The following is a 15,222-nucleotide window of genomic DNA, read 5'->3' as shown; positions in this document are numbered from 1 at the left end:
GAAATGATTGGTTATGGGTACCTTCATTTGTGTTTAAAATATTACTGTTCTCAGTTTCATAGATTTTAGATGTGTATTACATTGTGTTATTTTTTGCTCAACTCTAATTATTCATTGTTTAGCTGGAATGGAATGTTCGTATATATTGTATATTTGACTATGATATGTGATTGTCTCAGCTAGCTATCTTAATAGTGTAAGTCGCTCTTGTCACGACTCCCACCGAAGGTGGCTCCCCTGTCTGTTCGGGTGGCGCTCGGCGGTCGTCGTCGCCGGTCTACTAGCTGCCACCGATCCCCTTTTCCTTTTCTGTTTGTTTTGTCTTATTGGTTACACCTGTCTCTTATTTTGTTTTGATTCAGGACTATTTAACCTGTTAGACCCGCCTGTTTTTGTGCGGGCTTGTTTTCTGTCAGTCGAGGTTGCTGTGTGTAGTGGTCCAGTCTGTTTGTACCCTGTGTTGGGTTGGACCATTTTTGATTATTCGCCTGTTGTTTTGGGCGTTATATTGGAGACCGAAATAAAGTCCGGTTTCCTCATTATCCTCTGCTCTCTGCGCTTGACTCTGCACCCACCACTCCAGGCGTTGTGACAGCTCTTGATAAGAGCATCTGCTGAATGACTAAAGTGTCAAATGCAAATGTTACAGATCTCATATTACTGTATTGATTCATTTTGTAAAAACATTTTGTAATTATTGATGTCATAAATGTATCATTTGTACAGTTCTTTATTACAAATGTCATTATTTGTTACTTTGACTATGTAAAACCAGCAGTACTACTTATTTCTCTGAGAGTGAGGCAACAAAAAAAATGCTTATTTGTCACTCTGAAATGAAATCATCAAGGGATAAATGTCATTGAACAACCCCATGCCATGATTAGATAGTGATAAAAAACACCAATCTCTTTCACAAGATCTTTAAACGATGAAAGCTAACTACCAGCATTTGATATAAAGCATTTTTGAGTGAAACTCTTTATTTACTGATTGCTTCAGCAAAAACAAGGTTGATAACAAGGTTGAAACAAGGTCTAAGTAAACATTCTGTAGAGGTGAATGACACTGGTAGCCATTGCATTGCATTTGTAATGGATTAGTAGCACACTGTTCTCTATCCCCTGGGTCCTCTCCGTCACACACCCAGAGAGACCCAGAGAGACAGACAGCATGAGGCTTGGGCTGATACTCCTGCTAGCCGGGCTAGCTACTGTGTTTGCTGCAGAGGGTAAGTATACCATTAAAAAGATATAGTCTAAATTGACTTGAAAATGTAGTGGTGACGTTTTGGTTGAAATTAAACTGAGTTGTTACTGGTGAAGGAGAACTCATGAATTTCAAGATAGTATTTGGAAACTCAGATAGGGACTGTATATTGGAGTTGGTGGAGGTATTCCCAAACATTTTTGCTGTTCTATAAGTAATGTATAAGTTTCCTCTCTGTGCTGTCCTTGTGTGTCAGAGTCATGCATGGACCGCTGTGAGAATGGCTTCGACTCCAAGAAGGATTGCCAGTGTGACACCATGTGTCGGTACTACAAGAGCTGCTGCTCAGACTACGAGACCACCTGTCATATGAAAAGTAAAAAGAGTGTATATGTGTGTGTGTTTGTATATTGATTGTTAGAAGAGTCCCAGATGTCCCTTTTAACAACCTTTGAAGGTAATATTGAATAATGCACCACTGATTAACATGGTAATGAGTTGCATATGTTCAACATTCATATAATATTTTGCTATTAATTCATTGCGTTATTAATTTAATGTGACCTCTGTTTCCTTCAGCACGTGGGGACACCTTTGAATTTGCAGAGGATGATGATGGTCCATTTACCCCTACAACGCCCACCTTCCTGACCCAACCTGAAGACAGGGAAAACAGAACCTCAGGGGACCAACATAGGCAACCCACACGCATCAGAACCCCCAACACCACCCCTACCCCTGCCAAAATTGCCACAAAGATAACCCCAGTCACAGAGCCAGCTAGAGGCGCAGCTCGAGGCCCACAGAGAGGCCAGGTCCCAGGGGTAGTCCCACTCCCGGAGGCAACTAAAGCCACCAAGGCACCGTCAGCAACACAGGCAGGTAGAGGCTCAGATAGAGGCCAGTTCACAGCGGTAGTCCCACTGCCAGAGACAGCTATAGCCACCGAGGCAACATTAGTCCCACAGACAACCACAGAGGAAGTGGTGACGACCACCAAGGCTCCGGTAGTAGACCCAGATGCTGAGCCATGCAGCAGCAGGCCCTGGGACTCCCTAATGCAGCTCAAGAACGGCTCTGTCTACGCCTTCAGAGGTAATGGTCTTCATGGGTCTTACCCCATCACCTTCAGGGGTAAGGGTCTTCATGGGTCGTACCCCGTCACCTTCAGGGGTAAGGTTCTTAATGGGTCGTACCCCGTCACCTTCAGAGGTAAGGGTCTTCATGGGTCGTACCCTGTCACATTCAGGGGTAAGGGTCTTCATGGGTCGGTCTTCATGGGTCCCCGTCACCTTCAGAGGGTAAGGGTCTTCATGGGTCTTACCACGTCACCTTCAGAGGTAAGGGTCTTCATGGGTCGTACCCGTCACCTTCAGGGGTATGGGTCTTCATGGGTCGTACCCCGTCACCTTCAGAGGTAAGGGTCTTCATGGGTCGTACCCGTCACCTTCAGGGGTATGGTTCTTAATGGGTCATGGGTCCGTCACCTTCAGAGGTAAGGGTCTTCATGGGTCGTACCCTGTCACCTTCAAGGGTAAGGGTCTTCATGGGTCGTACCCCGTCACCTTCAGGGGTAAGGGTCTTCATGGGTCGTACCCCGTCACCTTCAGGGGTAAGGTTCTTAATGGGTCGTACCCCGTCACCTTCAGAGGTAAGGGTCTTCATGGGTCGTACCCCGTCACATTCAGGGGTAAGGGTCTTCATGGGTCGTACCCCGTCACCTTCAGAGGTAAGGGTCTTCATGGGTCTTACCACGTCACCTTCAGAGGTAAGGGTCTTCATGGGTCGTACCCCGTCACCTTCAGGGGTATGGGTCTTCATGGGTCGTACCCCGTCACCTTCAGAGGTAAGGGTCTTCATGGGTCGTACCCTGTCACCTTCAAGGGTAAGGGTCTTCATGGGTCGTACCCTGTCACCTTCAGGGGTAAGGGTCTTCATGGGTCGTACCCCGTCACCTTCAGGGATAAGGGTCTTCATGGGTCGTACCCTGTCACCTTCAGGGGTAAGGGTCTTCATGGGTTGTACCCCGTCACCTTCAGGGGTAAGGGTCTTCATGGGTTGTACCCCATCACCTTCAGAGGTAAGGGTCTTCATGGGTCGTACCCCGTCACCTTCAAGGGTAAGGGTCTTCATGGGTCGTACCCTGTCACCTTCAGGGGTAAGGGTCTTCATGGGTCTTACCACGTCACCTTCAGAGGTAAGGGTCTTCATGGGTCGTACCCCATCACCTTCAAGGGTGAGGGTCTTCATGGGTCGTATCCCGTCACCTTCAGGGGTAAGGGTCTTCATGGGTCGTACCCCGTCACCTTCAGAGGTAAGGGTCTTCATGGGTCTTACCACGTCACCTTCAGAGGTAAGGGTCTTCATGGGTCGTACCCCGTCACCTTCAGGGGTAAGGGTCTTCATGGGTCGTACCCCGTCACCTTCAGAGGTAAGGGTCTTCATGGGTCGTACCCCGTCACCTTCAGGGGTAAGGGTCTTCATGGGTCGTACCCCGTCACCTTCAGGGGTAAGGGTCTTCATGGGTCGTACTCCGACACCTTCAGGGGTAACGGTATTCATGGGTCGTACCCGGTCACCTTCAGGGGTAAGGGTCTTCATGGGTCGTACCCCGTCATCTTCAGAGGTAAGGGTCTTCATGGGTCTTACTCCGTCACCTTCAGAGGTAAGGGTCTTCATGGGTCGTACCCCGTCACCTTCATGGGTAAGGGTCTTCATGGGTCTTACCACGTCACCTTCAGAGGTAAGGGTCTTCATGGGTCGTACCCCGTTACCTTCAGGGGTAAGGGTCTTTCTTCATGGGTCGTACCCCGTCACCTTCAGAGGTAAGGGTCTTCATGGGTCGTACCCCGTCACCTTCAAGGGTAAGGGTCTTCATGGGTCGTATCCCGTCACCTTCAGGGGTAAGGGTCTTCATGGGTCGTACCCCGTCACCTTCAGAGGTAAGGGTCTTCATGGGTCTTACCACGTCACCTTCAGGGGTAAGGGTCTTCATGGGTCGTACCCCGTCACCTTCAGGGGTAAGGGTCTTCATGGGTCGTACCCCGTCACCTTCAGAGGTAAGGGTCTTCATGGGTCGTATGCCGACACCTTCAGGGGTAACGGTCTTCATGGGTCGTACCCGATCACCTTCAGGGGTAAGGGTCTTCATGGGTCGTACCCCGTCACCTTCAGAGGTAAGGGTCTTCATGGGTCTTACTCCGTCACCTTCAGAGATAAGGGTCTTCATGGGTCTTACTCCGTCACCTTCAGAGGTAAGGGTCTTCATGGGTCTTACTCCGTCACCTTCAGAGGTAAGGGTCTTCATGGGTCTTACTCCGTCACCTTCAGAGTTAAGGGTCTTCATGGGTCTTACTCCGTCACCTTCAGAGGTAAGGGTCTTCATGGGTCTTACTCCGTCACCTTCAGAGGTAAGGGTCTTCATGGGTCTTACTCCGTCACCTTCAGAGGTAAGGGTCTTTATGGGTCTTACTCCGTGGTGAGTGTCGGTGAGTGGGAGAAAAACACCAGGAGAGGTTTTGTTTATCTGTATCTCTATGTAGGTGTTTGTTTTGTGTCCTTTCCTAGGGGAGTGGTTCTTTGAGCTGGATGAGAAGTCGGTGAAGCCCGGCTACCCCAAACAGATCCAGGACATCTGGGGTATCAGAGGGCCTATAGATGCTGCCTTTACACGTATCAACTGCCAGGGCAAGACCTACATGTTCAAGGTGGGATGAATACCCTGGCTAGAGAGTGTAGATTAAAGATTAAATGTTGGTAGGACGGTAGAAGGTTGGCAATGGAAGTTATGTCTCTAGCTGTCTGTATTTATTATACATTTTGTAAATGTAATACGTTTGTTAAATTGCCAACTTCACTGATATAAATTACATTTATTCATTCCAAACTTACATTTATTAATTTCAAACAGATTTTTCAAATTGCAAATCCTCCAACAGGGTAACAAGTACTGGCGGTTTGATGATGGTGTGCTGGAGGCGGACTATCCCAGGGATATCAACGTGGGCTTTGAGAAGATACCAGACGACGTGGACGCAGCCTTCGCCATAGCAGCCCCTGGACACCACAGCAAAGAGAAGGTCTACTTCTTCAAAGGTCACACCAAATCTTAAATTAAGAACATACAATACACTAGGCAGTTGCTAACTGATACGTGATTGAATTAATTTTTGTGTTTAAACTTGAGAATACCTCTGAATGATAGTCCTCCTCCTGAACGTATTCAAATGATGGAAGATATAGCCACAATGAAGTGACTAACTCACTGTTTCCAGTGTATTTCTTTTCACATAATCTGTTTTGTTAACAGACCCGTTGTTTGTCTGTGTTCCCAGGTGACCAGTACTACCAGTATGAGTTCAAGCACCAGCCACCACATGAGGAGTGTATCAAGATGGCAGCTGGGTCTCCCTCCGCTCTGTTCACAGCCTATACTGACATCTACCACAACAACTGGGAGGAACTCTTCAACATGCTCTTCAGAGGCAGTAAGACGCTGTGGTGCTTTCTCAATCATCTTTTCTTGTGACCTCACTTCCTCTTTCCATTCCTCCTTCTCCAAACGCATTGGAGAAGAAGATCCAAGTCTCTTACCTGTGGATCTTCTCATCCAATGCGTATTGAGGAGGTGAAGAAAGAGGATAGAAGGAATCATTCATGGCACAATGTTGACTTTAAGAAAATGGTTGCTTAACAAACAAGAATAGTTTTCAAGCTAGCCCCCACCCTATAATGCTACATCTCATCTGCCATTCTCTCTCCCCCAGTCCCCAACCACCATGGTGGGCATCGGTTCATCAACAAGGACTGGATAGGCATCAAGGCCCCAGTGGACGCTGTCATGACAGGGAGACTCTACATCACCCCCAGGCCACTGGCCCCACCCCTGTTCCCACCCGTACCCCCTTTACGGGACCACAATGACGGGAGGCGCCAGCCATGGGACCAACGGAGGGGGCAGTATGGTCAACAGGATCAGTTAAATGGACAGCAAAATGGACAACAATATGGACAACAATATGGACAACAATATGGACAACAATATGGACAACAATATGGACAACAAGGGCAACAATATGGACAGCAGTGGGAACAGCAGTGGGACCACCGCAGAAGTAGGCGCCAGTCTTACTGGGGTGCCGGGACGGGAATGGCTGTGGGGCAGGCGTTCGCTGAGAAGGGGATGGATATGGGGAAACGATTCGCTGAGAAGGGTATGGATCTCGGTCGGAAGCTGGCGGAAAGGAGGATGGCTATGGAGGGGATGTTTGGAGGGTGGGACATGCGCCGAACGGATGCCAGGGATGAAGACAGAGACAGGGATAGGAGGAGGGATGACCAGGACAGGAGGAGGGATGACCAGGACAGGAGGAGGGATGACCAGGACAGAAGAGATGGATACAACTATGACTCCAGATACAACGCTGAGGGGAGGGCCTACTGGGAGTTTGTCAACAAGGGCCAGCCAGTGCAGAGCGTCTACTTCTTCAAGGGAGGTAAGGAAGGATACTTTATTGTCCTATTGCTTTTTTCTTTTTAACCTCCCATTAAACACACACCCTAAACACACACCCTAAGGGCACAGAACAACTCGAAATCCACCAGACATATTCTCTGTATTCGTTTTCCAGATAAATACTACAGAGTGGATCTGAAGACCAAGAAAGTGGACCCAGCCAGCCCTCCTTACCCCAGGTCCATTGGCAAGTACTGGCTGGGCTGCCCTGAAAAACACCTGGAGGCCGAGAAGAAATAGTTTCACAACTGGATAAAGAAACATATGCAGTATGTCAAAACATGTTTTACATCAAAGACTCAAATAGACAGTAATTTTTTAGCTGGATAATTAGAAGAATCACTTGAAAAATGAAAGGAGCTCCGATGCAATACTTTAATAACCTCATATCCAACATTTCAATAGACAAGCTGATACCCTGATGAAGACAACACGTCTGTCTAGACGTTGGATATTAGGTTATTAAAGTATTGCATCTGAGCTCCTAGAGTGTGCGACTACCCTTTAATTGTTCAGGTGTTCTACTCCGCTAGCCAGCGCCTCGCCTAAATAGGTGTGCGTTTCTTTCGCCTCTAAATTAGAAGAATCACTTCACAAAATGTTTCTTTTATCAGGACATTTCTATTTGTACCTGGAATACTTGTGTGTAATACTTTTATAATTAAACATTTTCTAGCTGTAAAGGGTACCCACGTGTTATTGGGGGTATTTGCGCTGTAGCTCCCCTTATTGGAGATCAATGAAGGCCCACCCATCTCTGTTCCCCACCCCCTCTGTTCCCCATGATTTGGGGCAAAGTTCAGCTGGTTGGTTGGTGTGCAATCTGAAGTCCACAAAAACACTACAGTGAATACTATAGTAATTACTGTAGTATTTACAGTTAACTATAGTATAAATACTGCAGTGAAAGAAAACTGTAGTATATACTATAGTAATTAATGTAGTATTTTTGCGGATTGTAGTATACGGTGTTATTTACTGTAGTGTTTTTGCAGACTTTAGTATACTGTAGTAATTACTTTAATGTTTTTGCGGACATTATTGTTGTATTTACTATAGTGTTTTTGTTTTAATATCTCTGACATAGAAGTGGAGGCTTTCACAGTGGACTACTGAATTCTATTGTAAACTGTAATAATTTTACATGTGGGTTATCTCTCCTCTCTAATATCTGACCCAGTTTACAAGAGGGGTCTTTAAAGGTGGGATTGACAGTGTGATACAGAAACACTACTAACACCTAGTGAACGACAGGCTACAAAGACATCAACAAACACAACTCTGGACCACCAGGTCTCCATTTCCTGACTAGCGCTTTCAGTGGAATATGATAAAACTGTTTTTGGCTGCATAGAAGGACATGCTATGTGGGAGGCAAGCTTAACAGTGATCAAGAGGACACAGGCTTGGCAAAACCTACAGATAGTACATAGACTATGCTAGCCTGATAGTAGACTATGCCAGGTAGCCGGGGGATATCTGTTCCAATGAGACACCGTGCTGCATTCTTTTACATTACAACTCAATTCCACAGCGTACACGGTCCGGACTTGTTGATTCACTGCTGATTTTTGGAAACATTCAGAAATTAGATTAAAGAAGATCAAGTCATCAAACGTCCATTCTAACCCTGTCTGTCAACCCCTCCTTAAATCCTGTACAAGAAGAAGGGGAGTGGTCACCATAGAGATGAATATAGTCTCTACAGATAATGTCAATGGCGTCTTATTTCTTCTTTTATATGTAAATCCCAATACAACCAAAATGCTCTCAACCCTACAATATTGGGAATGCAGCTGACAGACACCACAATACATCAGATGCATGGCAGGTTTCATCACTTGTTTTGTTTCACTCAGTTTGCATCCCAAATAGCACCCTGTTTCCTTTATAGTGCACTACTTTTGACCATGGCCACTATAAAAGGAATAGGGTGCCATTTGGGACACAGCCTCAGTGTTCCAGTGAATAATACATATCACAGACAGGTGATGGTTTGGGAAGGGTTGGTGCTGCCAGTGCCAACACTTTTAAATGGTTCAAGCACCACAGAGCAATGTTATCCCAGTGATGACAGACAAGTCAAAGTGAACAAAGTGCACAGGAGCATTTTTTGGTTTTCATTTGCATAGTTGTTTCACACATGGCAGTTACAGTGTCAATCACTTTTTGGTAAGGTGATTTCAACATGATCCTATTGTTGTATAATATACATACATACAGTACATATTGTACAGAACCATCATATACATATTGTAATTCATAAAATTGTATACTCAATATTGTAAAGTTTATGTCAGACTCGACTGGTAACTCAGTACAGTAGGCTAGTTTCCAAATTCCTCATTCATTAGTAGTCGAACTACATACTCAATTGTGAGAAGAGACAGAGCACCACAGTCATTGCATCTGAAATTAGGAATGCATAATCATCACGTTCTCATAAAGGTTAGGTCCATCGTCCACACCAGCCACCACTCCTTCATTGGCGATGACTTCACTCAGACTAACAGCGTCCATTACAAATCCAGCTGGCCCGATTGTTCGATATCCATTATCAGTCTGCATCCCAGGGTCGCCGTTCTCTCGCCTTACCCCTGACCTTTCACCCCTAACCTCTGACCCAGCGACCTCTGGCACGCTTTTCAAAATGGAGGACAGGGGCCTCATGGGCGTAACGGTGGCAGGGGTGTCCTCTGGTGGGGGTTGAGTGTTAGTGCCAGCGTCAGTGTTTCCCATGACAGCAGGGGAGCTATGGTGGGCGTGCTGTTTCCTCCTACTGGGTTTTCTCATAGATACGCCTTCCCCTACAGCACCCTCCACCTCCGAGGGTGGGGGAGCCCCCTGCTCCCACACACTGGCCCTAGTCCCCAGCTTCCTCCTGGGGGGCTTGGTGATCCCCTCCACCCCCGGGCTCTTCCCCTTGGGCTTAGTTCCCACCTCCTGGTCTTTGTGTCTCTGGAGGCTGCCTAGCCTGCGTAGCATGGCCTGTACCGGGCCCTCCAAGCTGGGGAGCTCTAGTTTAGACAGGGGCCTCCCCACCCCCGCCTTCCCCACTGTCACATACACTGTGGTCACTTTGTCCATCTCTGCCTGCTGGCCATCGGATGTGGACCCTGGTGTTTGCCCTCCCTTTCTGGGAACAGCAGCGTTGGATATGGTGCATCCTACCACTGCTCCAGGCACCTGCAGGGTAGACATGGCTCGGGTCGGGGTAGCTGTCCACCTGTCCACATCGGGGTCCCCTGCTTCACCACTGGATTCTGGGTCTTCCAATGGTCCAGTCCCACCTCCACACCCATCCACCCCCCCCTCCATCTCTTCCCCCTCTGAGGCATTCCCTCCCTGGGACTGGAGGGCTGACAGCATCAGGACCCCCCAGGGGGACTTGTGTTTGGTGCGGGGGGCCCCGGGTGTCAAATCTTGGGCAGAGCCTCGGCGCTCCTTGGGACTGAACCTCGGATGAGATGAGATTGTACTTTATTAATCCACAAGGGTAATTTTTTTGACATTCACTCAACATTAAAAACAATCACAAAAAGAGAATTGAAGTGCTGCGTAGTGTAGTGTGGTGTGTGTAGTGCCCAATGTCCTCATCAAGATGACTACGACCTGGTGTTACCTGGTGCCTTCGGCGAAGGAGACGGAGGGGCATTTGGACTTGGCGTTGCTGGAGGTGCGGGGGATGCCAAAGGGGAGGGACATGTCTTCTGCACTAATACTGAAGGCAGAGGGGTCGGGGAACATGTTACACTTAGAACTCATCTCGTGCTGGAACTCCTGGAACTCACCGCCCGCCACTGCAGGGATGTCTGAGGGAGGAAGAGCGGGGGAATGGAGGGATAGGGAGAGAGAGAAAAAATGGAGTCAATCAAAACACAAAGGGTTGAACACACACACACACACCGATTACCTTCTCTGGGGGGGACACAGTAGAGCACCTCTCTGGTCTCCTCATCACTGTCGAAGAAGGATCCCTCCGTCACCCAGCCTGAGGAGGGAGGCTCTATGAAGCTGTGGTTGAACGTCAGCTCAGGGTCGTGGTGTGACACTGGAGAGAGAAGCATTTATTATTTTTATTATTGTCATAATATTGTAATACGTATAGTATGGACACCAGTCCCTTTTCCAAGCGCATGGATAAACATTTTCAGAGCATCTAAGTACTGGAGTTTCTTCCTTACATAGATACAGACATATGACATGATCTCTAGTGTGATATTGTACTGACCTGTGACTCTGGGTAACCCAGAGGACCAGACAGAGATACAGGGTACAGCAGAGCTCACGTTGGCCAGGACGTTATACACATGATGCTTCATACGGACAGAGGTACCACCGTCACCCACTGCTACCCTGTAGGACCAGAGCAAGGTCAGAGGTCAGAGGAACACACACACACCTGTCTTTGTCATCAGAATTATATACACACACACACCTGTCTTTGCCGTCAGTAGGTCCTCCACAGCAGCAGCAGCAGCAGACCAGACCCAGCAGCACCAAGAGCAGAGGGACCAGGAGACCAGTGATCAGAGCCCTGTGACCACCTGACACCACACACACGCACACACACAAACAAATGTGATTCAACCTCACATATTCCTTCTTGAGGAAAAACTAATATTTGAATCCATAGGCCCATCTACCATTACTTAGGCCCATCTACTATTACTATTCATTATCTATACATTATCCACCAATTAGCGCTGTATCCAATAGGAGGAGTACATACTGTATGGACACGCTCCCGTTGCTGGGTGACAGGCGGTTCCCTCTCCACAGTCACAGACAGAGGAACAGTTAAAGCCATACAGCTGATCTGGACAGGTGATGTTACAACTGGGGACACAACAGAGAGAAACCTGTTAGTGACAGCAAGATACACAATCCCAGCAAGATGTCTAAATCAGACATTATTGGATTGGAGAAAGGTAGTTATTTGAAGCATTGTTTCACATCACTTCAAGGAAGAGGGTAAGGAAGGATGCATTTTAAGAGTATTCGAACAGAACCTCTGCTTTCTCAGTACTCTCACCTCCGTCCCTGGAACCCAGGCCCACAGACACAACTTCCTGTCATGTGATCACAGTGGCCATGGAAACAGGGGCTGCACAGGGAGCGGCAGGCATCCCCGAATGTACTGTTGGAGCACGGCTCGTCACACCTGCAGACATACAGAGTGGCCCAGATAACAGAGAGACAACAAAACTATCAGCACTAGAAGAAAACACTGAACCTTTTCAGTATCATTGACACATGCATGTCTGGGAAGTGGAATTACTGTAAAAACTCTCAGATACGTTTCACTGGTAGTTAGCCATCAAACACACACACACCTGGGTTTGGTCCATCCTGGGTCACATCGTGAACACGCCCCCGTCCTGGGGTCACATGGTTCACCGTTCCTGCAGCGTGGGCATGGCTCCTGGCAGTGGTTTCCATGGTAACCATGCGGGCACAGACGGTCACAGTGTGTGCCATTCCACCCAGGCTCACAGGCCGTACAGACACCATCAACCACAGAGCACGACTGGCCTCCTTCACAGTGGCCACAGCTACATAGGAGGGGAGAGAGACATCCACAGCAAATGACAAGGCTGTACCATCAAAACATCAGTGCAATATCCAAAAACACTCTCTTACCTCAGTTTACAGCCACTGCCATACTCCCCAGGTCCACACGGTTCGTTACAGAAGGCTCCCTTGTACCCAGGCTGACATACACACTCCCCGCTGACGGCATTACACTCGCTGTGCTCCAGGTCACAGTTACAGCGGCGGTCACACGTCGGACCCCACCACCCGTTCTGGCATTCACATGCCCCCGTCTTCTGTTGGCAGGATGATATGTAGCAGCTACATCGAAGACTGCACTTCTGACCCCAGTAACCCAGGGCACACTGACACCTGCCAACAAACCTTTTTTAAGAAAACATATATTTCTATTGTGTTGTAGCTATTGTGTTAAAAAATATGTGTGTAAACTGTCCTTTTAATTATTAAATGACCGGCTAAATTGTATCAAGTGATTCAGCTTTTAGCTAACTAATGCCTCCCATTGTAAAAAAAAACATTCTCTCTCACCTGCCGGTCAGTGGGTCGCAGGTGGAGGTGCCTGGGTAGCACTGGCACTGCTTGGTACAGGTGGGTGTCCACCAGCCCTCGTCGCAGGTGCAGTTGCCGTGTACGGGGTGGCAGTGTCCATGACGGCCACATTTGCAGGTGTTCTGGCAGAGTGGCCCCCAGCGGTTGGAGAGGCACGTACACTTGCCCGTGATCGGGTCACAGCGCCCGTGAGGGTGGCACTTGCACAGCTCACGGCAGTCCGGTGCCCAGAACTCTGGAGGGCAGCCTGAAGAGGGAGACAGGCTGTAATACTTCAGTAGTTTCCACTTAATTACAATGTTCTTACCCTTTTATTCCTGCAATGTAAAGCACTACCAAAGTTGCTATATTGACTCTTGTTGTGTTCAAAATATATTGTTTGAGTAACACAGCCTATGTAACTTAAACGTCAGAGTTGATTTGACTTACGTGTCTTGCAGTGGGCTCCATAGTAGCCAGGCCGACAGCGACAGATGCCCGGGTATACACACACCTCATCCTGCTGGCAGGCCTGTTCACCATCACACACAGCTGGAGTCATAAACAACAGACACAGTGCTGAATTATACAATACTACCTAAACAAGACAAACAGCCTGTTCTTATGTGCCCAGCTGATACTCACGTAAACTACACTCCTCTCCCCTAAACTGATACTCATGTAAAGTACACTCCTCTCCCCTAAATGATACTGATACACTCTCTCCCTAAACTGATACTCATGTAAGTACACTCTTCTCCCCTAAAATGATACCCGTAAACTAAAACTGATACTGATCCTCTCCCCCTAAACTGATACTCACGTGTAAAAATGATACTCACTCCTCTCCCTCCCCTAAACTGATACTCACGTAAAGTACACTCCTCTCCCCTAAACTGATACTCATGTAAAGTACACTCTTCTCCCCTAAAATGATACTCACGTAAAGTACACTTCTCTCCCCTAAACTGATACTCATGTAAAGTACACTCCTCTCCCCTAAACTGATACTCATGTAAAGTACACTCCTCTCCCCTAAACTGATACTAATGTAAAGTACACTCCTCTCCTCTAAAATGATACTCACGAAGGGTACACTCCTCTCTCTGTTGTCTCCATCCAGTGCAACAGACAAGAGTGGAAGGATTCCTGTTTGAGAAGGGTAAACCAAATACATACTGTAAAGTATAGTAGGAAGTTTCTTGATGGGACTTTATACTGTGTTTTTTTCATGAAATAATGGAAGATTACAATTATGAAGATAATGAGAATGTTTCATAAAGCAAGGATATATGTCTGGATAGAAAAGGCAGAAAACGAAAGTGTGAGAGTGTAATGTAGTCATCACCTGGGGTCCTGGCAGACGTTTCTCCCTGAGGGAGCCAGTCTCTGAGGGGAAGAGAGGGAACAGCAGAGCAGTAGTCCTAGACCCGTCAGAAACTGGCCCATGTCCACCCCACAACCAGGTACCAGCCTACAATAGGTCTCAGAACGTGTCCAACTCACAGGAAAATCCCTTTCTCCTTTTCTTCTCTTTCGGTCACTCTTCTCTTCCCAAGTCCAGAAGAGGACAATGGAAAATGAAGTCTTCTCTCTCTTTCTCAATTATGTTTCTCTCTCGCTCCCTGCCTCTGTCTGTCTCCCGCCACTCTCTCATTCTAACTTTATTTTCCCTAGTCCAGCTCTGTGGTCTTGTAGGCCAATGGAAGGCAGTCTTTCTCTTTATGTTTCTCTCTCCCTGCCTCTATCTTTCTTTCTCCCCAGCCAGCTCTCTTCAGTCATTAGTGTTGTAGTTGTATGCCCAGCCTGACTGAGCAGTCCAAACCCGTCCGTTTCCTCTCCCTCTTTCCTGGGGAAGTTAGAGCCACTTCCTCCCATTCAATCTGCCTCAGTAAGGCTTTTTTAAGACATCACCACATACTGAGAGATTATGGAAAGAGGCAGCATATTTAGATGTGTTTGTATGTGTTTGTGTACTGTACATATGTCTTCCACACAAGAACACACACTCACTCACCTTGTTGTACAGAAAAGCCTAACTGTCCATCCTAGATCAGAAGTGGGATGTTGTCTTGGCAAATGGATGTATGTTGACAGCCCAACTCACATGCTCCCACAATACACACTTCTGATTTAAATTCAGATATTTATTTGGTTTTTGTAGCTCAGAAGCTTCTCCGTTTAAAAAGTCATGCTTACAAAAATAACATGTACATACAGTTTGTAGGAAAATACGTCATTCAACACAATCACCAGCAGCATTCATTTAGAATGTCAGAAAACGATGCCAGAGTCAGATGTCTGAGTACCGATAAGTTATGGTAGTGGGCAGGGGCAGCCATTGTTGTAGCTGTGTGTTTCTGTGTGTGTTTGTTTAACGACATGGTCAGATGGAAGGATAGTGACGGCACACA

At 47.3% G+C, this 15,222-nt stretch overlaps 2 protein-coding genes and 2 long non-coding RNA genes across 5 annotated transcripts; 2 read left to right on the top strand and 2 right to left on the bottom strand.

Annotated features, from left to right (window-relative positions):
• The first annotated feature begins 1,076 nt into the window (after positions 1-1,076).
• On the top strand, positions 1,077-7,407 carry LOC118397395 (vitronectin-like). The gene is made up of 8 exons (XM_035792080.2): positions 1,077-1,231; positions 1,466-1,585; positions 1,789-2,304; positions 4,777-4,916; positions 5,148-5,304; positions 5,544-5,696; positions 5,976-6,704; positions 6,840-7,407. The coding sequence occupies exons 1-8, from the start codon at positions 1,174-1,176 to the stop codon at positions 6,962-6,964; spliced, it is 1,998 nt and encodes a 665-aa protein (XP_035647973.1). The 5' UTR covers positions 1,077-1,173; the 3' UTR covers positions 6,965-7,407.
• LOC127908673 (uncharacterized) lies at positions 2,335-4,493 on the top strand. The gene is made up of 4 exons (XR_008067939.1): positions 2,335-2,421; positions 2,705-2,826; positions 3,802-3,874; positions 4,425-4,493. It is a non-coding gene; the product is annotated as an uncharacterized LOC127908673 (long non-coding RNA).
• LOC127908674 (uncharacterized) lies at positions 2,692-3,349 on the bottom strand. The gene is made up of 3 exons (XR_008067940.1): positions 3,282-3,349; positions 3,126-3,164; positions 2,692-2,735 (listed from the first exon to the last, which is right to left on the bottom strand). It is a non-coding gene; the product is annotated as an uncharacterized LOC127908674 (long non-coding RNA).
• A 1,405-nt stretch (positions 7,408-8,812) lies between the features above and the next one.
• On the bottom strand, positions 8,813-14,598 carry LOC118397394 (scavenger receptor class F member 1-like). Of its 2 annotated transcripts, none has more exons than XM_035792078.2 (13): positions 14,157-14,598; positions 13,896-13,957; positions 13,259-13,360; positions 12,809-13,076; positions 12,368-12,631; positions 12,061-12,279; positions 11,760-11,888; positions 11,457-11,563; positions 11,163-11,271; positions 10,956-11,080; positions 10,638-10,775; positions 10,347-10,536; positions 8,813-10,181 (listed from the first exon to the last, which is right to left on the bottom strand). In XM_035792078.2, the coding sequence occupies exons 1-13, from the start codon at positions 14,255-14,257 to the stop codon at positions 9,140-9,142; spliced, it is 2,856 nt and encodes a 951-aa protein (XP_035647971.1). In that variant the 5' UTR covers positions 14,258-14,598; the 3' UTR covers positions 8,813-9,139. The 2 variants fall into 2 exon arrangements, with proteins under 2 accessions (XP_035647971.1, XP_035647972.1); XM_035792079.2 differs by having other exon boundaries at positions 8,813-10,175.
• Between the last annotated feature and the right edge of the window lie 624 nt (positions 14,599-15,222).

This window comes from Oncorhynchus keta, chromosome 18 (assembly GCF_023373465.1).
Source record: "Oncorhynchus keta strain PuntledgeMale-10-30-2019 chromosome 18, Oket_V2, whole genome shotgun sequence".
NCBI classification, from domain to species: domain Eukaryota; kingdom Metazoa; phylum Chordata; class Actinopteri; order Salmoniformes; family Salmonidae; genus Oncorhynchus; species Oncorhynchus keta.
The sequence above is the reverse complement of the archived record's forward strand: the minus strand, read 5'-3'. Positions and strand labels throughout refer to the sequence as shown.

Coding starts and splice junctions, on each gene's coding strand:
- LOC118397395 (XM_035792080.2), top strand. CDS start 1,174: ATGAGGCTTGGGCTGATACTCCTGCTAGCCGGGCTAGCTACTGTGTTT. Junction 1,586..1,788: donor GACCACCTGTCATATGAAAA/GTAAAAAGAGTG, acceptor TGTTTCCTTCAG/CACGTGGGGACACCTTTGAA. Junction 4,917..5,147: donor GCAAGACCTACATGTTCAAG/GTGGGATGAATA, acceptor ATCCTCCAACAG/GGTAACAAGTACTGGCGGTT.
- LOC118397394 (XM_035792078.2), bottom strand. CDS start 14,257: ATGGGCCAGTTTCTGACGGGTCTAGGACTACTGCTCTGCTGTTCCCTC. Junction 12,280..12,367: donor GGCAGTGGCTGTAAACTGAG/GTAAGAGAGTGT, acceptor CCTCCTATGTAG/CTGTGGCCACTGTGAAGGAG. Junction 11,272..11,456: donor AACGGGAGCGTGTCCATACA/GTATGTACTCCT, acceptor GTGTGGTGTCAG/GTGGTCACAGGGCTCTGATC.